The 25413-nt window shown below is 37.9% G+C and overlaps 1 protein-coding gene across 4 annotated transcripts in view; it reads right to left on the bottom strand.

Annotated features, from left to right (window-relative positions):
- The window catches only part of znf385c (zinc finger protein 385C), a 60436-nt gene that overhangs the window by 3802 nt on the left and 31221 nt on the right, over positions 1-25413 (bottom strand). For 2 of the 4 annotated variants that reach the window (XM_079455819.1, XM_079455821.1), the window contains 7 exons: positions 12775-12917; positions 11598-11708; positions 8799-9039; positions 1279-1566; positions 1001-1188; positions 242-340; positions 32-124 (listed from right to left, as the gene is read on the bottom strand). In XM_079455819.1, coding sequence (XP_079311945.1) covers positions 32-124; positions 242-340; positions 1001-1188; positions 1279-1566; positions 8799-9039; positions 11598-11708; positions 12775-12917 — 1163 coding nt within the window. The remainder of the gene's footprint in view (positions 1-31; positions 125-241; positions 341-1000; positions 1189-1278; positions 1567-8798; positions 9040-11597; positions 11709-12774; positions 12918-25413) is intronic. The other 2 variants (XM_079455820.1, XM_079455822.1) reach the window with 1 other exon arrangement.

Below are 25413 nucleotides of genomic sequence, written 5' to 3'. Positions count from 1 at the left end.
CTGCTGATTGGCCTACAGTACTGTCACTCACCTGTGAGGTCAGAGAGGACAGATTGCATTGGGTGATTACTTTCTTCATTGCAGACACTGCACTGCTCGCATAACCGTTCCACCTGATGCTCTGCTGTGAGAGATCAACAGTGCTCAGTTGCTATAATTCAGTGTGTGTGTGTGTGTGTGTGTGTGTGTGTGTGTGTGTGTGTGTGTGTGCGTGTATGTGTATTTGTTTGTGTGTGTTCACCGATGCTGCTGTGGAAGGCTGGCTCTTGGAGTGAGGGTTGAACTTGGGCTTTGGGGGCTTTCCAGCCAGTCTATCCTTATGCCTTCGACTGTTCATGTGCTAGGCAGAAAAATACAGAGATTAATATATAATTAATTAAAATTAGTTTTTCAACCCTGACATCATGACAAGTGTGTTACAGAATGTCTTTGCACGAGTTTTAATGGGACAATTCATACTTGTCCAAGACAAAGTAAGAGGAGCAATTTCTCTCTTTTTTTGTCACTAAACAGGCTGTTCTTGTTCACTTTTACACTTTAGAGGTGGGTTAAGGGAAGCGTGAAATACCATTAAATGTCATGTTCTGCAGGCCTGAGTGGACAGAAGACCACCAATACACATGAAACGATATATATAGACCAATTTGCAAGAGATAAAGACTGGTCCACGTTTTCAAGATTTTTAAACTGACATTAAGAGTTTATTTGCAAAAACAGGTAAATCAGTTTTTTAAATTGTTCAAAAAAGTTATGTTTTTATCATGTTTTATTGTGTTACTTAGCTGTATTTTTTACTATTAGTTAATCTAAACAATCCAAGTGCAGTTTGACTGATATTACTTGGAATACAAAATAAAAAAACATGATTTTTGAGAAAAAGTTGTTTTTAGAAAGTCTTAATATATATTGAAATGTCTAATTTATATACAATTATAATTATTTCAAACAATTATTCTATTGTGTCATGTGTATGCAGGTGTAAATGTTTGTTTATTGTTACCTGGCTCAGCTGAGTCTCAGAGTTCACATGAATCTCGCAAACTTCACAGTAGAAGCTCTTGCTGGCTACGCCCACACTTCCCTTACTGGCCAATCGCTTGCTTTTACATGAGGCACGGGACGACATTGCTTTTCCTCGCCTTCTTGGCAAAACACTTTGTCCTTCCATCATCAGTTTATGCTTGGTGCCTAGCAAACAAGTAGAATGTTATTCACCGATATGTCAAGTACACACGCATGCACGTGCACACACGCGCACACACACACACAAATACACACCACTATTATGAGCATCCATCTGAGTGGTGGAATTGACTGTAACTTTGCAGATGGGACAGTGCAGGTGTTGTTTGGTCTTTTTGGGGTCCTTCTCAGCCTGTGTTTCTCCTGTAGGGCTGTCCTGCTCGCTGGTGACAACAGAGGCATCCGGTGGGCTATCTGTATGCTGGGAATGAGGGGAAGGGACAGACAGGTCTGCAGATGACACCTCTGATGTAGGCGTTAAGACCACGGAACTGGAGTGAGCATTGTCCACCCTTATGACAGAGTCTGAGTCAAAGACCGCAGCTGCAGAGAGAGAAAGAAAGAAAGAAAGAAAGAAAGAGAGTAAATCTGCCATATAAACAGTATGTATATAGAGTGATATTTTTAGTGGTTGAGCTTTATTTAACTTTCAGACACTAATCTCTTTCTCAATGCATTTTTAAGATGACGTGTCGAATGATAAAGTTACAAAACTTGAAAATGCAACTTCAAAACTTCAGTACACACAGGCAAAAAAGTTTACAACGGACTATCTGGGAGACAGCTGCAACCAGTAAGCCAACAGTGGAGCACCACTATTAAGCATAAAACCATCCTTTCCGCTCAAATATCTAAATGCCTGCTGGCTGTAATTTAGCTGGAGGCTCAAATCCAAATTGATAGAAATGTGCAGCACTCTGGAATACAAACACACACACACACATTCACGTTCAGACTGTTGTTGTCAATGTACCATTATTCAGACTGAGATTTTTATAGACTGATGTTCATGTTTTGAACCTCTAACCCTTTATTTATATCCGTATATCTGTAAAGGAACAGTTCCCCCTAAAATAACAATTCTGTCATCATTTACTCACCCTTAAGTGGTTCCAAATTAGCTTAAATTCTTCTTTGTTCTGATGAAGATATTTGGAACAATGCGTGCAACCAAACCATTGACTACAATAGTAGGATAAATGACAATGGTAGTCAAAAGTGCCCCAGAACTGTTTGCTTCCCAACATTCTTCCAAATTTCTTCTTTTGTGTTTAAAAGAACTTTAAAGAAATGTATAAAGCAAATTTCCCTTCTGCCTTTAAACTCAGATTGTTCTAAGATGATTGTACGTTTACTGTAAATAAGTCAGCCAAATGACAAATTAGTAGCAAACAAGCATTAAGCCTGAATCCCTTTTAAATTCAAATAATATTTTTTATGTTCTAGATATGTCTAGAGGCAAACACTAGCAGGATTCCCTTCAACATGACTTGTACGCAATAGCTGTGAATTTATGAAGCATCTGAGAGAACTGAACTGACCTTTACACTGACTGAGGGTTTTAACATGTGAAATGGCTTTGTGTCTACGTAGGAGCAAATCTTTTTACATGCGTGTGATAATGTTGAACTCCCTTCTATTGGGACTAGTAGACTGATCCTTGTGTGCCTCATTGAGATGTACATTATACTGATTTCCCTAAAAGGGGATTTCTTGTGTGTTTGAGTGCGAGCACCTGTGTGTTTGTGAGTGTGGAAAGTTTCGCTTCACACCAAAAAATGTGCGAAAGTTAATGAAATGGAGAGAATTGCCTTGGGTAACAGCCATCTCTCTATGGAGTGTGTATGTCTTGCATTGGGCTCAGATGGGATGGGTCATTGCCATGGCTCATTTTGCCTATTAAACCGTTTCAAACAGGTATGCATCAAAGACTGTTGTTTGAAAGAATTGTTAAACTAGTGTTTTCATTACCTTTGTGTTATATTGACCAAGGAGTCAGTAACCTTTAGACCACCTATTCATACATGAATTGTTAACTCATGCATTTATTCACTGATCTACAAAATCCCATGAGCGGCAATGAAAGATGTAGGAAACAGGCTGTCTTGAAATGAAGAATTAAAGTCACATTAGCTATTTGGATGTTAAGTATATGGAAGGTCAAATACTGTTTTTGGGTCCAAATTCTCAATAAGATGCTATAGTCAAACAACAAAAAAGCTAATATACGCTCATGGCGAGCTGTAAAACTATCGGAAAACCACGATCCTAACCTTTATCTTCATAACGAAATCCCACGTGGCATTTTTCATAATTTATTCAACTATTGATGTCGGAAATTCTGTAAGCCTGAAGACTGTAGTGTATACTGTGATTTAATAAATGCTCAGCTTAAGTAAATGCTCATTAACAGCCGTTTAAGCTGTAGTCCCGCTTGAAATTAATAGATGCTCGGACCCGGAAACTGTATTCTTTACGTGTCACAAATCACAGAGGAAGAACCCAATTGCAGGCAGCGACAATGAAGGGGTTAACAGAAGCTTTATTATAAAGCACAAAACAAACATCCACGATGGGGAAAAACTCTAACCAAACTTGATACAAAAATTGAAACCAAATACTTCCCACAAGGGGGGCAAAAATAAACAACTAGAAAAACAAACAAGGACCTTCACACTATACATACATGAACTTGGCAGACTAATACAGGGCAGGAAACATGTACAACGAACCAGCACAAGACAATAGACAAGAGGGCATTAAATAGGGACTTACTAGGAACGAGGGGGCGGGGCCAAATGACGAGACTGGAGAGAACGCATATTATGTCCTGATTGACAATAATATGTTTCTCTCCACATAAAACACGTGGGTCTGTCATGATTCTGCCCCTAGACCAGAAAATCAAGACAAGAGCAGGCAGAATCATGACATTACGTCACCACTTAACAACCAAATAAGGCAACGGTTAGATATTGCATCTTTATACTTTTTTCTTCTGCTTGTATTTTGCCTACATGAATTATTTTAGATCTGCTAAAGGATCTTATAAATGATGAAATGTTATTTTCTTTAAATTGCATAGTTAATTTTCATGAGCTTTAGTTTTCTGCCAATTTGTGATGTCACAACCAGCACATGTCATCCAAGTTCAGTTCTCCCCACCTCATTTCAAACAAAAGTGATGCCTATGAATCACGCTTTTGAAATTCTTCCGTTTTGGACAGCTCACTTACAGAAAGGAGGACAGGATTGAACATGCTGGCTATTTTCATACACCAGACTGAGTCATAATATCATTAAAATGCAGAAAATGTTAGTTCATACTCGATCTGGGAGCTCATGATAAAAACCATTTGTGACACAGAGAGCATTTAAAGCGTTCTTTTATTTTCAACAGTAGCTCCTCAGACTCCTCTAGAAATTTCCAGACCCCCTCCCATCTCTCCCTGTCCACTTTCTGCATCTCATGACTGTTAACAACAGCTGACAAGCTCGTAGAGTTGTGATTGGCCCCTGCAGCAGCAAGCTTAATGTCAGTACGGTGCTAATTTCATCATACAATCAGCTCAAATTGTGTGTGTGCGCTTAAGCATGAGAGGATTTCAAAATCCATCGAGTGATTTGCTCTGACTCTCGTGTGTGAATGTGTATGAGATGAGAGTGGCTTTGAGAGCGTGTTATTTGTTAAATGACAGCATTAATCTATCATCGAGCAAAATCCCACATTGTGTCTGACTGATGCACTGAATTTGTGCATGAATTAGACATTATTTACCTTAGCCCGCTAGTCAGGTGGGCAACCAACACACTATACTACCATACACAATAAGTGACATTTACTAGCTTAAGTAGAAGGTTTTCCGTCAACATAATACACCAGCTTATTGATGCACAAATCATACTTTAACATCACAATTTTGTCGGTGCAATTTAGGGTAATGTTTGTAAATAACACTTTACTGACCATGACATGTAACTCACCCGAGTCAAAGATTCAAGTATTATCTTGAACCTGTTTTAAGTCTAAGGGTAATGACTTCCTACTTATGAATAATTTCCTAGACAAAATCATTTACTTACGTGCCGCCAAAAAGGTGTGAGTAGACTTTGCTAAAAACTCTTGCTTTATTACATCAAATAAAAGGCCAAAGTCAACATACAAGTCTTAACAAAAGTGAGCATTTAGAATTATAAACCAAAAAGAGAGGAGAGAAACACCACGCTTTGGTTTTAATAATTTGGGTTTCATAATTTAGTAGCTTCAATAAGCATTAAAAAACTGTACATTAAATATAAATTTGACCAAAAATAGTCATTTCATTACCTGTGATAATAGTTCTGCAATCTATTGAATTCTTCAATGTTAATTAAGTCCACCATATAACTTACACAGTCTTATCTTATGGTTTGAATGGTATAAACCAGCGATTCTTAATCCTGGTCCTTTTGACCCCCAGCTCTGCATATTTTGCGTCCCTCTCTGTTTAACACATCTGATTTAAATCACCAGCTCATTAGAAGAGCGCTTCTTGAACGATAAGAGAATACAGAATATGCAGAGCGAGGACCAGGATTAAGAACTGCTGCTAGAAATGGTGTGCTGTCGGTTATGCTTTTAGGAATGTTAAGTCGAATGCACGTTAAACATCTTACATTATGTGACAAACCACCTAATCTTTCATTTAAAACATCAGAATTCACAAAATTTGTATCTTACCGTTTATCATTTTTATTGTTAAAGGAAACTCAGGGTATAGAGAGATGTATGGCTTAATACGTAGTAGTAGCCTTACACTAATAGCGATATTTTAATTTCTTTAAAAAAAACCTAAATGTAATACTAATTTTAACCTAAGGAGGCCTCCATGTTCTTTTTCGATGATGTAAAATGGTTGTATGCATAGGCAGCCAAACTGAACAGATACACTAATCAGTTATTCTGTAAATTTGCTGTAGGATAAACATGTATATAAATAATGCAAAAAGAATAAAGAAATAAAATAAAGATGCTTTTTGGGGTATTTTCATACTTTTTAACATTGTTGGTCAGAAACAATAAAAACATACATATAAATAACCAAAATCATTGTGAATGTAATATATACACAATGTTTTTAGCCATTATAAAATGCATTTGATCACGATTTTGACTTTTTGATGTTGATTTATCAACCTCAGATGCCTATTGTCTTTTCTCTCGGTCAGCTGAGGGGGCTAATATTCAGAATAAATAACCAAACCGCAAGCATATTATTTTTGTGTTTATCAGTACATTCTCATAATGTATAAAATTAACGATAATGGTGGATGATGAAGTCTTAATTAGTTTTAACTGCTTAAAGACAGTAGATTAAAGCAATGATTTAATGCACGTATACCTTGAACAGATGCTTACTGAATGCATTCTTCTTTTATAGCAGGCATGCTGGCTTTTGTAAATAGGACATACCACCACCTACTGTCCCTTTGTTTATGTATCTGATCTTAAGTTGGATGTCTCATATTTTACTTTTATATTTGGAAAACATGTGTGCTTCGCTGTAGCGTTAAGAGAACGGGTTTAGGTTGCAACCATTTGACGTCACAGATTTTGATGCAAAAAAGGCCTCCAAGAATTAGTTTATGAATACTGTGACACTGTTTTTTAATTTCACATTTATGAAGTCAATGCCATTGTTCATATATTAACCCATACATCTCTCTATACCCAAGGTTCCTTTTAAACAGTTGACTTTGTTATGTTTGACTTCCCATATCTCACTGCTTCACAGTCATCAAACTGAATTCGCAGTTGGTTTCTATTAGCGCCTGCCTACCGAACTTCTGTCTTCCAGTCTTCTTCCATTTAATTGGCTGACACGTCTGTCTTCTTCAGTTTGACTGGTTTAAGTTCTGCTTGGCCTCTGTAATTTGATTGGATAGAATTCACTAAACCCTAGTTGATTGACATTGATGAGCGGTGTCCCATGACAATATTACTGATTGCGTTGTATATTGGAGTAAATTTGAGTTTGAACGTGAACCTTACATTTTTAAAGGACAATATACATATTTGACATACTACAACGTACAAGCATCTCTAGTATGAAGAGATACTGGCATGTGCGAGCGTTAATCCAAACACAAAAGCTTTGAGACAAAATTGCAACGGCTAATCTTCTCACTCTCCATCTCTGTAGCTCTTTAAAAATCTCTTTCTTATCTAATCTCCTTTCTTCCTCTCTTATTCGGCACTCTCTCTGTTGTGTCGCTATGAATGGGGGCCAAATATTAAAATAAAATTTGATGAGCTTGGCGTTCTCTCTCTCTCTCTCTCTCTCTCTCTCTCTCATATTCTCTCTGCCCTCTCTGTTCACTTTCATTTGTTCCCTGTCTCTCTTTCACTTCATCACGCCAGGTCCCGTTCCATGGGGATGGGAATCTCCTTTTCTCCCTCTCTCAATTTTTTATTTCATATCCTTAGCCCACATTCAGTTTGCCTTTCAAATCATATTCTATAGAGTTTGGGCAGAAGAGAAGAATAGACAGAGTTTCAAGTTATGAAATGGTAAGATTATTGGAGACCGAAGGCTCAGAGCTCTCGGGTGCATGGTTTGTTGTTCAGTACTCTGTTTCAATGCAGCATTTTCCTGTGACAAGTCCTCTGCTAGGAACTAAAATCGTGTCAATCCACAGGATGAATGGGTTTTTTAACTCGACAAATAGCTCAGCCAGGTGAGCCCAAAAAATTTGCTTCGTGGGGTACATCTATATAACGTGTGTTAAATGAGCAAGGTGTAGAATTTAGCAGCATCTTGTGGTGAGGTTATAAATTGCAACCACTGGCTCATTCCACCCCTGCCTTTCGAAGCACTACGGTGGCTGCACAGAACTAAGATGTCATTATGTTATCGATAACCTACTGTATTAACAGAAGAAACAAGGGGGATCCTCAGTGTATGTAGATAGAAATAGCTCATTCTAAAGGCCCTTGCACACTTGACTTTCCACATCCGTCTCCTGCGCATACTCATTACGAACGACACGTCCCAGTTCAACATATGCACAATACAAATGAGTATGTCACAAGTTGATTTCCAGAATTTCTGTTTTAAATATTAGAAAGAGCGTATCAGTACTTGTAACAAAATGAAAAAATATGAGTTAAGTTAAAAATAAAACCAGGCAAATAAAAAGCCATCAGCCTTAGGAATTTCCTCCCCCTCGATCATGAGGCCCTGAGGTGATTACGTCACAGTAACGACATTAGCAAACGCATCAGGTTAGGTGCAGCAAGTCCATTTACAGCACCATGATAAACAGTCCCATGTGCACGCAGATTATTTTTAGGCTTTAAATTTAGGATATTCGTATTTGTCGAAATCAAACGTTGAATAATATCGACCAAAGACAATGCAGGGAGGCCATCTGAGGAGGGAGGAAAAGCACCGCAGTCCTCAGGTAACGTATGAAAAGAGACACATCCATCAGCACTCGAATCAGTTGGAAAAGTAACTATAAAATAATATTATGTTAGACTGTGCTCTTTGTGGTGTTATTATGCCCGTTTGAGTAGAATAGGTGCATGTGCGCATTTGCGCGCAACGTTGTTTCTCGAGTCACTTGCACTGTTATTTTGAGGATCGCAGGCTGAAAAGTTTGGGAACCCCTCTTCTAAGGTAATGAAAAGATAGCGCTTCATTAGGTCTTTATAGAGCTCTGAAGACATGTAGGCCTACATTTGCATTTCTGTCCACATATACGCATTACTTATTATCTGTGAGTTCACTTACATCCTTCTGCAGCGCTGTCATTCTGCTGGACAGGAAGTGCGTCCTGACCACTTGTTTTCAGTCTGTCGATCTCTCTCTCCCTGTCCCTCTCTCGATCCTTCTCTCGCTCCTTCTCTCGCTCTCTTTCTCGGTTATGAAGAGCACTGTCGAGTTGTCGTCTCTGCTGTTTGTTCTTCTGAGCCTCTAAAGCCTTCATCTTACGAGCATGTTTATGGCCTTTATAATGAGCTTCCGCCTGATTCTAAAGAGACAAATGACGAGTGATTTACAGGCAAACACAAACATGCAAACATATACACTGGCAGTCAAAGATCCGGATTCTCATGACCTTTATAAAAAAAGCCTTTACAAACCAAATCATTAAATTATATGATATTTTGAGAATAAAGGCTAAAAACTGTATAAGGTTTTGATATGCTTAGGTGACTAGGTGTAGTACAATTACACAGCTGGTAGATAGTACTTGTATTTTATTAAATGTTTTAAAAATAACACACACACAGACCAATCTTGTAGATTAACACCTCCTCATAGTTAAAAACATAGTTAAAGTTTGAAAACTTCAGCAATCCTCTGAAACACTAATCCAGATTTTCGCATAACACTATTAATTCAGCGTGTAATTAATGTGAACATAAGTTGATGACACGCTGCGCTGTGTGCGCTCCCTCATTGCACATTGAGGTCATTAAAAAAAGCCATTTGATTGAAAAAAGCGACACTGACGCATTCGGTTTAAAAGCATACACACATGATTTAAGAAACTGAGCTGCATGCCAAAAAGTTAAAAACACAGTTTTCAGGTCACGGGTCAAATCTGAGGTTCAGTTCATCAAGCAAATCTCAGGCTAATACCAGCAGGAGAAATAAATGAGTTTGCGGGCTGGCGGGGAGTGATCAACCCGCTCCAATCCTCTTAATGGCTTAGCAAATGACCCTCATTCAGGGCTGAGGGGACAACACTGTGTCTGCTTCAAACTGCTGAGGTGGAGAGCTGTTTACACACGCCCCTACGCACACACACACACACACACATATTATTCATACACGAGCAAGTTGATATGTTTCTGAACTTTCCTGGTGTTGCTGTAAGACTGTGCTACTTCACACCATTTGGTGTAAAATTCCAAGAAATAATGTTATTATAATTTTTTAACCCCCAGAGTCACTGTCTCTTACACCTCCATTAGAAAAAGCCCTCGGATACACACACAGTTTTCGCTCCACTATAAAATGTAAATCAAAGATAAATTCCATTCATTCAAATGGTACATTTTGCCAGCTTATAAATCAAATCTGTAGAGAGAGACAAAGCAGAGAAAGTGAGACAGAGGAGAGAAAGAGAGACAGAGTGAGAGAGATACAGACATAAAAATAGAGTCTTGTATGGTGAACTACGATCAGTAGGGAGTTAATGAGAGGTTGATAGACTTTCAGATGTCTCACTGAGCAAACGCTGTTGGGTTTCTTTCTGCAACATAACTGGGCTAAAAATGCCCTGAACAGCAGTAAAAACTCAAGAGCAGAGCTAGAAATGACATCATTATTCAAAATTTTTTTCTCTAGTTGGTCAATAACATAGGCTACAGCAGGAGGAAAAATGCACAATGATGAGGTGCGTTACCAATGCACATGTTTATTTTTGTGGATAAAATATAGTAAAATGGTTTTAGGGGTGGTTTTTCTGCAATGTGACCTTGGTTGTACTTTATGTGGTAATGTTTTGAGGCATGCGAAAATACACAACATAGTAACTATGATGCAAAACAACACAATGTAATACTGCACAACACTCAAAAAAGATCGATTATTGAACATAGTTTACATGACAGACATTAGTCTATCTTCTACTATATCAGGTTCTCTTTTTTTGTTAGAACAGCCTTTGAAACAAAAATTCATGGTTGCGTTTCCCGATAATGTTGTCACTTAGCCCGCTACGAAAGACTCTTAAGAACACCTTAACTCAAGTTAAACCTTTTCTAGGCATGTTCCCTGAACTATACCTTTTGAGGTTACCTAAGATAAACCTTCTTAAGTGCGACGTTAGGTTGATATCGATGCCTCGAGAATCGATAGTTCGCTTTATCTTGCGTTATAGAGGGGTTAAGTATTGAGAAAACAATGTTTATTATAAAGAAACACTTTAGAAATAGTAGAAATTACATTTAGCAGAGCACACTGAAATAGTATAAAGATTATAATATTTATATAAAAGATTATATAATATTATAATTTTGCAAGTTTGTGATCCCACACGGCCAAGGGACAAGTATCCCATCCATAGGCCAATCACTCACGGGACACCCGCAATGGCATGGAAGCCTTGATGTGCCTCAATCACATCGTGCCTGGTGAAAGGCGTACATATGTAATCGATAGCATGACGGAGCAGAAGGTTTCGAAGGTTTCGGGAAACGCAGCCCTGATCAGTTATGACAGTTACCAGGCACAGAAAAAAAATATATATAGAATAAAGTTTTTTTTTGTAAAAAAAGATTCTGACATTAGACATTATTGCTTAATTTTAGGGTTTGGGTTATAGTTAGTCTGGAGAAATTCTAACTGGCAATAGACATCAATGGGAAGTCCCTCTTTACATAGCTACGTACTGTTTAGCGTGTTGACAAAAATGTTCTATGCTCTCCTACTTGTAAGTCGCTTTGGATAAAAGCGTCTGCCAAAAGAATAAATGTAAATGTGTATGAGAAAGAAAGAAGAAAGGGCAAAACTAGAGTGTGATGCTCGCAGTCTATCATCACAGCTGGACACGTACACACACACTCAGTACACACTAACCGTGGAGTTGAAGCGCAGGTGGCAGATATTGCACGAGATGACCTGTTTTTTCTTTAAGGACTGAGGAACACCAAACGTGTGGTTTATCACTGCCTTCTGCACAGGGTCCATCTGAGGGAAGGGGAGGGAGAACTTCATGTTCAAATGGTTACCAAAATAGTCATTTATACAAACGGCAAGTTCTTACTATCCTATTGAATTTACTTCCTCTCATTCAAACACCAGAACGTCTTCACATTCCTACCAGAGCAACCCTAAACCCTGACACCCGTGTACTTTCCCATGACACCCTTCACCAAGGGAACCAACGCCACATCACAATGACTCCGCAGCTGGCCGCACGTCTATTTGTTTTAGAGCCTCAAGAATGTTCTTGTTGTTCATCCGCAGTCATCCCTGACCAGCTGGGAAACTGCCAGGTCAATATGTGTGTGTGTCTGTGCCTGATAAAGTCACCCATTGTTATGCATTGGTACTGGAGTGGATCAAAAGATAAGTGTGATATTACAGCAGAAATGTAGAAGAGGCGAGAGGAGATGAGAAAAGAGACAAAAGAGATGTGAATAGAAGAAATGTAGATGAGAGAAGAAAGGAGAATAGCAGTACAAGGAAAGATTGGAGGTAGAGGATGTGAGAGGTCACTGACAGCTACTTTGCTAAAGTGACAGTTGCATTTATCACTCCTGTACAAACACACACACAGATCATATCACAGAAGAAACCTGAATCCGCGTGTTTATCTATCAACAGACGTATATACATGATCAAATTTCACCCACGATGTCTGGGATATCTTATGTTATTAAGAACAGTAAACAAACACAATAAACAATCTTGTACATATATGTGTGTGTGTGTGTCATTTATGCAGATATGAGAAGAAAGAGAACTCTGTTACACCTGATGTTTATAAGACTATATCCTCAGAGTCTGAAACTAAATCTAGATTCTAATCTCAACCAATGCTTGAGTCTCCAATCTCAAATTACTGTCTGATACAATACTCTTCTGTATACTCTTTAAGAGCACAACGTTTCAAAGTACCAGCACTGTTCTTAACATTTACAGCTGACATTTGCAACCCAGCACAATGGCTTTAAAATGATCGTAGTCAATCTTTAAGGATGGCAGGGTATCTGGTAAAGTGAGGTTGGGAAAAACGTGTCGAGTAACTCACTGTGTTAAAGTTGGGGAAGAGGCTGAGAGGGGAGGAGCCACTGAGCCGGAAGGGCAGGTAGTGTTTCAGGTCCAGAGGTGTCTGGAGTGGGCGACCCTGAACCGGTAATGAGGCCAGCAGGGGGCTTCCCTGAGCAGCCGTACCTGAGAGCACAAACAACCAATCACATATAAGAGAATGATCCTTAAAAAACAAATGTCTTAGACAAAACAGTAGTCCATCACATTTTAATCTATGAGGAGAAGGTAGATGCTTAAATAGTCAATTCATTCAGGTACTGCAATAGGATTTAATGGTATTAAAGTCATCATTATTCTGAAAAAGCATTGATTCAGTACATTCAGATCAGTACATCATTTATTCAGAATCAATAAAAGTTAACAGAGCGTGAAATTGAGTTCTAAACAAAGCTTTGGGAAGCTTCTCATTCATCCAGTCCTGTCATTTATAACCAGGTCTGAAAACGGGGGAAGACTGGCTTTGTTGCGTTCATGCACATTCATTACCTTTGTACAAAATAACACCTTTATGACATAAAAATTATTTAGCAAAATTATCAGACTTAAGGTCTTTGCACATCCAGTCCGATATGTTTTTTTGTATTTGTTTTCCTAAAAATTTGTGATGCACAGAAACCTTGTACACGGAGTCGGATGAGTATTAATTGACCACTTGCGAAACAAATCACAAAACAATACAGCCTGACCGTACGTTCGTTCTGCCTCTCTCCTTATCTCTCCTTTCATCCCTCGCTTCTCTCCATTGACAGTACCTTGCTATAGGCTGTCCTCACTCTCTCTGCCTGCATTTTCTTGAATAGCCTAGCTGTCAACACTCCCGTTTTTCACACCCATCTGCTGCCATCCATTACATTTTGCTACGGAATGCGAAATCACAGATAATCGAACCTGGGGTCCAAATTTTTTTATGAAGGACGAAAATATTGGAGGCAGTGTCTATATTTGATTGACACAACGTTAGGTCTTATTTATTTTTTAACGTGCGAAAATGACCCTAACTTTGTATTAATTTTGTGCGGATTTCATTCCCTGTATCCTACTAAAACCCTGTATCTCCATATTTCGTGATTTTTATTCCTTGTCAACACAGTATGTAATCATTTTAAAAGTACAGTGTTTGTTCCATTTCTTGAAAAACAGCGAATTCGGACATACAAGGTTTTAGAAGGACACTCTAATGGGCCCGTTGGCCAATAATCTGTATCGGTATCTGCCGATAGTTTAAAAACAGCCGACAATCAGGATCTCAGAATTATTGGCTCTTAGCTGGACCATATTAGCCTTGTACAAAAGTCTTGTACAAAAGAATAGACACCATGGGATATGGGATTTTTAATGCTGTGTGTGTGTGTGTCTGCAGGGATATCATGTTTCTAATGGAGCAGGGATGTAGAGGTTTCTCATTTTCCAGTTGGCTGAATCTGAAATCCAGGAGCGTATAGATACTTACCCTACCACAAAGATCAATCAGTGTAGTGTGTACACACAGACGCGCACACACGCAGGTCTGATATCAGTCATTTAACTCTGTGTCAAACTGTCATATTTCTTTGTGTGTGTGATAGAAAGAGAAAGAGTAGACGCAATCCAGACAATTTATTAGATAGAGAAAACACACAACAAGCACCGTAAAGGAACAGTTTACCCAAAAATTCTTGTTATAATTACCCGCAATCGAGTTCCAAATCGAGTTCCTTTGTTCTGATGAACATGGAGAAAGATATTTCGAAGAACAGTTCCAAACAGTTCTTGGCCACCATTGACTACCATGGTAAGAAAAATGTCTTTGTTCTGTTTAACACAAAGTAATATAATTTGAAGAATTGAAGACATTTTTGACAACCGCTGTAATTTTTTCCTACTTCGAATTTTGTACAGATTTGGAAGAACTTGAGGGTAAGTTAATGAAGACAGAATAATGTTTTGGGGGGGGGGTAGAACTGTCCCTTTTAATACACCAACGCACAGACATGCAAAAATTACATTACTGATATGTAACGGTGTATTAAAGAAGTATATACAGTAAAGGAGATTGTGTGTTAGAGGTGTATATCTGTCTAACCAAAGATTGCAATCATTTAAAAAAAACAGAATGTGACAAGCATTTGTTCAGCCAAAACCACAAAGCATTGAATTGAGGTGGCACAGGGTGTTTGACTGTAGAGGACCACAACACATTGAGCAAAGATCTTTTTCAATCTCCTTCCTGACAACATTTGAAAGGCATAATTATGATTTCCAGAGAGCTGTTATTAACAGAATCCACAGCTCTTGCGTCTGTATCCTTCTCTTGCCATCTTTCTCTCTCCCTCAAACACACAAACACTGCTGTGTCCAGCTAGCCTCTCTTTTTATATTTCTGTCACATCACATATTTCTTCTCTTTTGCTCTTTTGTTTCAACCCCCACCATCCTGTAAACTCCAGTATGTGTATATATTCTTCTACATGTTTGAATATACTGTAAATATAAATGAGTCATGAAGTCTGAGATCACCTCAACATTTCTTTTTAGCAATTTACACATTTTTACAATTTCTTCATTACAAATTATATTATTAGCCTGAGATTTTGTTCAGTTTTCAGATTTGTGTTTCAGTTTTTTAGCACAAACGTTTGAACAGAATACAACCAACAGAATATGTATAATCAAATCAAAATGTTAAACAAATCTCTTTAAGGTTTTATTATATATCTAAGATTGAAAAAACATAAAAATGAAACTGGAAGTGCCGCTGGACCAGTATTTACATCTTGAGAAGTGGTCTATAAGAGATGAGATGTCTTTATTATCTCAATTATTTCTCCTAGACATCAATGAGATTTGCTGAGCAAATGGAAACTCTCCTGCTTATCAGATTATGTTTTTGAAGTTTCACGTAAACACAACAGCGTTATTAAAACGATCTGCACCCGGGATAATGAATAAAACAGATGAATTATGCATGCCAGGCCAGTGGATAGCGCTGTTGTGCTATTAAGAAATTATTGGTTGGGGAATTGTCTGCTGAGTTACTATATGAAAATGCATGCCTACAGACTGAACGCGTAATACGCATTAGTATGACGTCATCGTTTTTAGAAAACACCGCCTTCAGCATGGAAACGATAATCATTTTCCAAAGTTTGCTTTTTCAGCTCCCCAAAGTTAGTTTTACAAAAGATCTCAACAATGTCATCCATTTCACAGCTCAGATTTGGTAAATCTACAGTCAAATGAACAATAATGAAATGTTTTCAATCTTATCAAATTTACCCAAATCCAAACACCCATTGTTCATTACATCTTATCTTTTTTTTTTCTTCTTCTCAGCAATTTCAGTAGAAACAACTAAGTTGACACTACAATGCACTGAGAATGATCTCTGAGCTGTAAAAGAGCCACTTCTTAGCATAAAAATTTTCCTCTAAGAATATTTAGCAAATTTTTGACATAGAATTGAAAAACGATTTAAAATGTAGCTTAATATTTGCCATGTCCTCTTTTTGCTATAATGACAGCATGCACTCGAGCTTGCCATGGGCTTTTGTGCAAACTGTGATGCACATTATCACAGCACGCTCTGACAACGTTCTACAGAGCATCCCATGTGCTTCAATGCAACCAAGAAAAGGGTCATTATTTGATAAGAGACCAAAAAATAGTACAGAATCACAATACTTCTTCGTTTTACTTCAGGTTTAAATGAGAAGAATCAGAAATTTCCATCATGGACCCCTTGTTTTTAAAACACGTTTGTATGGGAGTGTGTGTGTTTACAGGGTTGGATGGAGGCATTGTCGATTGTCGCTCTTTCCATTTACATAACAGACATGCCCACAGCATGTACAACACACACACACACAACCTAAGCTCAGTGTCACACACACACACAAACCTACAAACAAGCCCTGTGGCAGTCGTGCCCTGCCTGAGTCCATCTTGAGATGAAACAGAGTGTGACAACCAAGTCTGTGTGTTTGTGTGTGCGTATGCCCATGTACATCTCAATTTATTTCTGCTTGCGTATCCTTATGTGTGTGTGATGCGAGATGATGTGACGGAGAGAAAGCTGCATTTTGCGGTGTTGAGATGAAGAACATGCACACAACGATGGTGGTTAGCTGAAGTGTGGCCATCAGCTCTCACTGGATCTTTTTAAAAGCTAACAAAAATACAGTTCAAGCCTGCTCAGCCAACCAGTTCAGTGAGAGTTTTAAACTGGATCAGCTCAGTTCGCGTTTGATGTGGTGGACCGAAGGAACTATCAGATGCCTACAAAACCACTTTTAAATGATATCTTTGTGACATTTTGAATTTTGGGTGTTCCAAATCTGTATAAATTTCTTTGTTCAGATGAACACAGAAATATATATTTGGAAGCATGCTTGTAACCAAACAGTTATTGGCCACCATTGACTACTATAAATTACAATGTTAGTTTAAAGTGCCCCAGAACTGCTTTCCTATATTCTTTAAAATATCTTATTTTGTGTTCAACAGAACAAAGACATTTATACATTAAAGCAGTTTTTCCTACTATAGTAGTCAAAGGTAGCCAAGAACTGTTTGGTTACCTCTGGTTCTCCCTTTAAAGTCCTCGTGAAACGAAAGTTGCGATCGTTTTTATTTCCTTATTTTGACGCACTTCAAAGTGAAATGGAATTTGGATAGTAATAGTAAGTAGTAGATAGTAAATAGTAAGCGAGGCTTTAATATTTATCTGCAATTTGATTGGAGAACATGGAAATGGCAGCAGACTGACAGTTGAAGTGGAGGAGTGAATGGATGCTCCGCCCAAGCCATCTAATTTACGTCATTTATGGATAGTCATTAGAGGACTGAATTGCATTTTCAGATTTTAACTGAAGTTTTTTAGTGCACATTTATTTTAAACAGAGAATGACACACATTGATAAATTAAACTATCTACAATAAATGCTGCAATTTTTCATGACCAAATTGGCAAAAAAAAATGTATTTCACTGGGACTTTAAAGAGTCAAAATAAAAACAACTGCAGTTAGTTGCTCCATCTTGCAGTAAGGTTTTAAATCAAGTCCTCGGCATCTCTCTTTTTTCTCTGCACCAATCGTTTGAAACTCTTCGGCAGCCATAATCAGAACTCGACACTAACCTCTTCAACTCACTCTTTTTATTATTTCCTTTTATTCTGATCTATGTACCTATCTACATATCTCTATTGTTTGCTCTTTATTTTCATCCCCCTGTTCTTTTTAAGAGAACAATCCTAAAGGAGAAATGTGTCGGTTTTGATTAGACGTAACAGCGCATGAAGAACATAATGAGTGAGGAAATGATGGAATGATTGTAGGCTCCACTGCAGAGTGTCAGTGGAACAGAAATAAACAGAATTAATTAGCTGGAGTCATCCAGAACGCTGAGGTCACCCAACATTGACCTTTAAAAAATCATGACATCTGAAAAATTAAGGAGATATTATTTCACCCTCCCTTGTCTTTTGTTCTTTAGTGTATTTTGTCTGTTATTTTTCAGTTCATCTGCCAGCTTAAGAAATCAAGTGTTTAATTGGGGTTTTTGGCCATGTGTGTCCAGACTCATATGTAAATAATAATGGCTAATGCAACATATTGATCTGTTTATTCATGTCAAAATAAATTTACCAAGAAATCAAAATAGTGTGTGTGTGTGTGTGTGTGCAAACGTGCATGTCTGAGAATGTGTGTGTGTGTGTGTGAGTGTGTGTGTTTCTGCGCTCCCAATAGTTTTTAACGAAGCACTTGTTTTGCCAGGTAAGTTACTTTTGTTATATTAAGTCTTTGAACACAAAAAAAATTGTGGACATGATTCGTACATGTTAAAGGGTAACAATAACATTTTCACACTTTGTTCCTTGGTGGTCAAAATGACCGATACAAGAAATGAATGGGAAATAAGAAATATATGAAAATTCTGAGAATTTTTTGGTCGTTCAAACTACAAATCAGCCACTGTGGAGAAAAAAGGGTTAGCACTTGGGGTGACAATCTAAAATAGTGCAAAATAGTGACACAAACACACACACTCCAAAAAATTAACTGGGAAGGCTGAAATAGAGCAAATTTTGAGAAAATGTTAAATTAAATTAATTAATGAAAATAAAAAAGATTATTTCTCCCTCTGAACATGCACATACACGCGCAGACACATAGTTTAACCATTATACCTGTTTTTACTTTTTTTACCAGATGGCACTAGTCTGCTTTCCAAAGATTGGATTTTAACAGCCTGGTCTCTGTTTTAACCTGAAATAATTCATTAATTGAAAAATTATTTGAAAAAATTGTAAAAAAAATAAATGTAAAAAATTTATTGTTTTCAATGGGGAGAAAATTTCATAATAACTATAGCCTAGTGTTACCCCTAAATGAAGTATAAAGTGTTTGATTTATCACTATCCATTCCTTATTTTGTTAGATATCTTAATTATCAAATTTTAAGTATATATATGTAAATGCATTTTAGTATGGTTGTAGGAATGCCAAGGTCATGGTCCAAGGTCATGAGTTTGAATCCCATGGCAAAACATATACATTTACTGTACTGTATATTGGATCAAAATCTCTGTCAAGTACATTGACTGTAACTATTGTATACAACCATACTAGTAACAAGCGTTCTCTTCAACCACCTTCAGTCAAAATTTTCCAGAAAGATTTTCCTTGGTAATCAAACAAGGCAGGCGGATATTATTTATGTTGCCTGCAGTGTGAATGTACTGCTGATGTAACGCTGGACGGGCTGCTACTGAATCAGAATGGAAAAGTGTTAGCAGGCCCATAGCAGACAATAAACGACGTGATTAAATGATAAGATCAGAAGGCAGAGCGTCTGAGCGTGACTAGGAGCCTAAAGCAAAGAGAGCTGTGCTGCCCGAAAAACATTTACCCTTTCTGAATAACAGACACCATAAACTACATACAACTTAAAATAACATAAATATGAGTAATATGAATATTATACTTATGTATATGAACACACACATGTATGCTGCAGTAGGTGCTGTTAGATACAGAACTAACTGCAGCCTATCAACAACTAACACATTTTACACCTATAATGTCAAATAAAGGCTCTTAACTAGGTGTGTAAGTGTGCGCATTCCAGAAAGGGAGAGGGAGAGAGAGAGAGAGAGCATCATCAAAACCAATGGTGCAAAGCGGGCAACCCATCTGCCACATAGGAACAATAAAGCCTAAGGCTTCTCTGTGTTTGTGTGCCTGTGTGTGTCTGTGTGTGCGTGCGTGCGTGAGATAGAGAGAGTGTGTGTTAAACACCCTGAGGGTGCACAATGATAAATTACTCCTTTTTTCTTTTCCCCCCAGAGATGCAGACTGAAAGAAGAAGGGTGGGAGGTTTGAAACACGACCACAGATTGATAAAGAGCAGGGATTGCAGGACATTATTATAAAATCAAAGCATCAAACAGATTCGATTCATCTGTTACGCTTCTGTGAGGCACAGCAGCACTTGGAACAAGCCACCAGATGAGGAAAAACACAAGGAAAGTGAAACTAGAGGAAGTGTGTTTTTATTTGTTCTCTTCATGACTGCAGGCTGAATATATGCAGAAAGAGAGAGAGAGAAAGCACTTGCTGTTTTCTTATCTCAATCAGACCGTGTGTATGTGTGCTGGGAGAGAGTGGAACTGATAGTGACAGTTAAATCTTGCCAAAGGCTGTGTAGTTGTTACACTGATTAGACCATGTTTCTTTAAAATGAGTTTTGCTCTTTTGAACGGCACAAAATCATCCAAAAAACTGAATATTTAGGAAATTTTGCCAATTGCATCAGTACAAAGTGTAATTAATAAGCCAATCGTTATTCATTAGTTCTACTGTTTGTTGGTTTTTATTATTTAATAATGATTATGATTATTCATATTAATAATTATGAGAAACTATCACATTATTAGAAAATATGTATTATTATTAGCATTAATAAAACAAATGTAGTAGTTTGGGTGTTGTTAATGTCAATGTTTTGATGTTGTTTTATTATTAACAGATTATTTTGTTTAAAATGTTTATTTTGTATTTAGTGGGGTCCAAATGTCTGGGACCACCAGTAAAAATTTGTACATGTGATTTTTTGTCAGCATTACGATTTATTAGAACAGATTTAATGGACTTTTGAAAAAAAGCTAAAAAAGCACATGTCATTGTTTGACTGTACATGCCCATTTGTACAAGAAGTTCAATATTCAAAGTTAAACACAAAGTATATACAATATTTTGACGCATATTTCAACACACACGCACACACAAATCCATAACACACAGATAATGACAGCTGATTCAGGGCCACTTATGAAATGATGTAGAGTGACAGATGCTTAGTGGAGTTCATTTCCTGTTTAAATGAAGTCATTTCCTGTGTCAGTAGTCACTTCAGAGCGGTGACCTCAAAATAAACATCACTTATTACACGCATAAACACAGAAGAAAAGCACAGCGTACGGACGCACGTCTTTTACTCTGAGAGAGAGATTAGACACGTCTGCCGTTAATTCAGATAGAGACTGCAGCGGTGAGATAAGGCAAAGTGGTTTTAAAATCTCATTATTCAACCTGCATACGTCTGTTGCTAAGAATGTGACTGTGAAACGCATAAATGTAGATTCTAATGTAAGCCGAAAATGGCGGCACATATATCAGGCACACAGAGGGCTAAGACATATAGTGATTATTGTATGTTTCTCTTGTCCTTTCTGTCTCGAACAGCATCGTGCCTCATTACTAAGCAGGTGCTCTTTATCTTTTTGCATATCTATTTATCGGATGAATAGGCGCAGCACCTCTTGAAGGGCGTAGTGTCATTGAAATGTCCTTGCCCACCCCATTTCCTGTGAGCGTGTGAATGCGCTTTTTTAGGCTGCTTTCGCATTTTATCAGAGACTCTGGCAAACGATTTGGATGCAGTATTTGGCAGCAGTGGTCTGTAATTGTTTTAAATAAGCCTCATGCGTCATGCAAAATAATGGCAGCTCAATAAAGACATTAATCTACATAAGCACATCTGTGAGACTTCATTTGCAGTCCCCCCCTCGTGACATCAGCCGCCCGCCACTACAAATGGTCCCTATGGTCCCTCTGCTAACTGAAGACGCGTTGAGTTATTAACTTCTTTTTGGGGAGTAAACTGAGGACCGGCACAAAGGGTAACCCTCCTGACATTAAGTCCTCTCATTTCTCATCATCGTTCTCTCCTTTCTTCTGTTCCAATATCTGGAACTGTGATGCAAAAAATTGCTTCTTTTTTCTGGTCTGAGCTGCATATATGTGTAAAATTACAGTGATGAGGATGCGTGCGCGCGGATGTATTCGCTGCCTGGCCTGTCAGTGCCGTGGTGTCATACGGTGTGTAGTTGCTGCATTATGTATGATTCATCCAGTCAAATAGGTAAAAGACCTCAGCAGGATAACCAAACATCAGTGAGGAATTCAAAACAAGGCTGATACACACAAGTATGGCTGTTTCAACTGATTTAATTGGTATTTGTCTCTTTTTAAGAATAAGGTAGACTTTGGTGTCACAATTACCTTTTAAAAAGCATCAAATGCCCAAATATACTTTTTGTTGTATAGAAACTATCTAACTGTTTTCTAATATTAACACAAATAAAATGTCTGTCGCTCTCTACGATAAGAATGGTTATTCTGACACCTGAAAAATACCATTATTTTGATATATTGTTCAGTATGATGATAAGACAAATAATCTAATTTCGTATTTCCTCATTGCATTCATCAAGCTCAACCCGTGGTATGAAAAATACTAAATAAATATCAGGCTTTTAAACTGTACATCGGTAAATGACAAATAAACCTCAAGCTACCCCTAAAGTGTAGCATTGCAAAAATGTTTCCGAACAAAGTGTTACTAATATATAATTTTATTTTAGATTATTCATGTTGATATTTACAATATAAAATAGCATGAGAGAGATTTATCTTCATTGCTATTTATTTTCTTTCTGCTGTCACAACATTTATTTGTCTACCCATGTCCCAAAATCTAAAAATGTTTTCACTAAATATAGAAAAGCTGCAACATCAAGTAAACTAAATATAACAAAACACACTAATAATATTAGTATGAAGGTTTTCAGAAGGTCAAGTGCCTCCTTTTCCCACTTCATTCCCTTTTTGTAGTGCTCTGCTGGTGGCTAGCGCCGTTTGAGTAATTTACATTCACATTACATTTCATTTTGATGATTAATAGGCAAGTAATCACTACAGCCCTACTCAATCAGTTTTGCATGTACATAGATCTATAGAGACACAGATGCATATGTGCGAACGCACAAACACACTGTCAAGGTGATGCATGGACTTCACCTTCAGGCAGTAGATTTAGGCCGACAGAGCACATCAGAGCCAATACAATGCGCACTTGTGATACGCACGCACGCACGCATACACACTCAACATCAGTTTCATTCTCTCTTTTCTTCTGTAGCCTTGGTGTATCTCAGAGGAAACATATTCCCCAACGCATTAAGTGAAATGACCTTATTTGTAACAGAGTCTCGCTCTAAGCGGTAATATTCTTTATCTTTTCACTTGCTCTCTCTAACACATATACATGTTTTAAAACACATCAACCATTGAAAATATCATATTTGATTGTATAACTAACACACGTTGATCTTTATTTGCTTTATCAATAAAGAAATAAGCCAAACAACCCATCTCCTGACGAAGAGGCAAATGGGCTTATCGGACTTAAACCACAGAAAATACACTAGACAATATTATATATCAATATATTTATCAATATCTTAAAGCAATATTCTAACAGCCATAAACTTCATAAAGAAAGGCTTACCAATTAACCTTTAAAGAAACAGTTCACGCATAAATTAACATTCATTCATCGTTTATTTAACCCTAAGCTGTTCCAAACCGTTCTCTCATAGTAGTCCATACTAAGGCTGGGTCATACATAAAAAAATCTTTAATTCCTGCTTTATTAACTTACACAAATTTCCAGATCTGATGTATTTGCTCTAATACATTGGATCTTTGTTTCCACAGGAACCATCATTTTAACCAGATCAATTTATATATTTTATTTGACAAAGAATTAAATGGCACAAAGAGACCTAGTCCTAAATATTTCAAACGTGGCTCACAAATCTAAATTACATAACCGCAATTAATTTTTCAATTGGGTAAAAGCATCTTTTAAATGCCAAAATGAAAATTGGAACTTTTTTGTAACTAGACATAAAGAGCCAATCATTGACCTCATAAGAGGAGAGTTTAACAGCCCATAGGAAAGAAGAGGGAGTCGAGAGACGAGGTAGAGAGATGCAAGTTGAACAGTCCAGAGGAAAGCAGGAAAAGAGGAGAGAGGAGCAGAGGAGCAGAGGAGAGGGATTGAAGCTCATGGGCAGCACTGACCTTCTCTGTGTTAGCCTAAAGACAGGATTACCTCCCCAGACTCCTGTTTCCCTCCGTTAAAAACCATGGGTGTGATTCTGTTTCTAGGCCACCGAACACACCTCCAGCATCCCACAGTGCACCCATGTATCAGAGTGTCCAACACATCAAAACAATGATGTGTGTGTGTGTGTGTGTGTGTGCACGCGCGAACATATGATAAAGGGTGAGAGTCTGCGTTACCACTGTTGCCCCCCTCTTTTTTTCTCTCTGGGGACATTTGTAGTCGAAATAGCTGGCCTTCCCAAATCCCCAAATTACCCCCAATCAACCCTGCCCTTTTTCTTTCAGATCCATCTGTGTGTGTGTCAGGAGGGGGGGGGGGGTAAGGTTTTGCCAACAGTACATCATAGAAAAACCCCAAATCCTTTGCCAGTAGAATAAAAGCTAAAACATAAAAAAATCTTAATGAAAAATGTACATATGTAGGTTTAGGGAATAGAAAAACACTTGAAAAGATCTGACTGGACACAACATCTCTTTAAAAGAGCCCTGCTGGGACCATTAGCACAAGCACTTGTCACATTAAAACCTGCTTCTGCCCCTAATGACCTCCCCTAATGTCTCACTCTCTGATCACTTTCAGTCAATGCAAAGTGGAGATAGCGCTCACATGCTAAAGTGACCTTCCCACCAGTGACGGGGAAATGAATGACCAGTCGGCCTGGAGGACAAGGAGCAGGGTACCTATTTTTGTCAAGTGGGCATAAGCTGGTCCTGCGGTTTCTCTGTTGCCTCCTTTGGGCTCAGTTCCCACAGTGAAACTGTGGTACCAAAATGGCTTCCACAGCAGCGAGGATGTGAGAGGAAAAAACGATTTGGTGCGGCTGTGAAGATTTGCTCGCTTGTGTTTGTGTGTGTGAGGAAAAGAGAGCAAGAACTAACAAAGAAGTACTGACAGCAACGTTTCTAAATGTCTCAAATCTAAATATTACCAATATAATTGTGAACATATGACTACTAGGAACTAACATTTCAACATACAAAAATCTGTTTTTGCTTTGGAACAGATATCATGTTTACTGCTAAGAAACACAAAATCTACATTGTTATTGTAAGAAGGGGGGAAATTATATTAAAGATTTTTCTAAATGTTCACACTGCATGACAAATAACACTGCAATGTCATCCTGTGAAATCACAGCGTAAACAGCACTGGACTCCAATAACAGT

Source organism: Barbatula barbatula, assembly GCF_947034865.1.
Source record: "Barbatula barbatula genome assembly, chromosome: 5".
In the NCBI taxonomy this organism is placed as follows: domain Eukaryota; kingdom Metazoa; phylum Chordata; class Actinopteri; order Cypriniformes; family Nemacheilidae; genus Barbatula; species Barbatula barbatula.
Note: the sequence above shows the minus strand (reverse complement) of the source record. Positions and strands in the feature narration are given on the sequence as shown.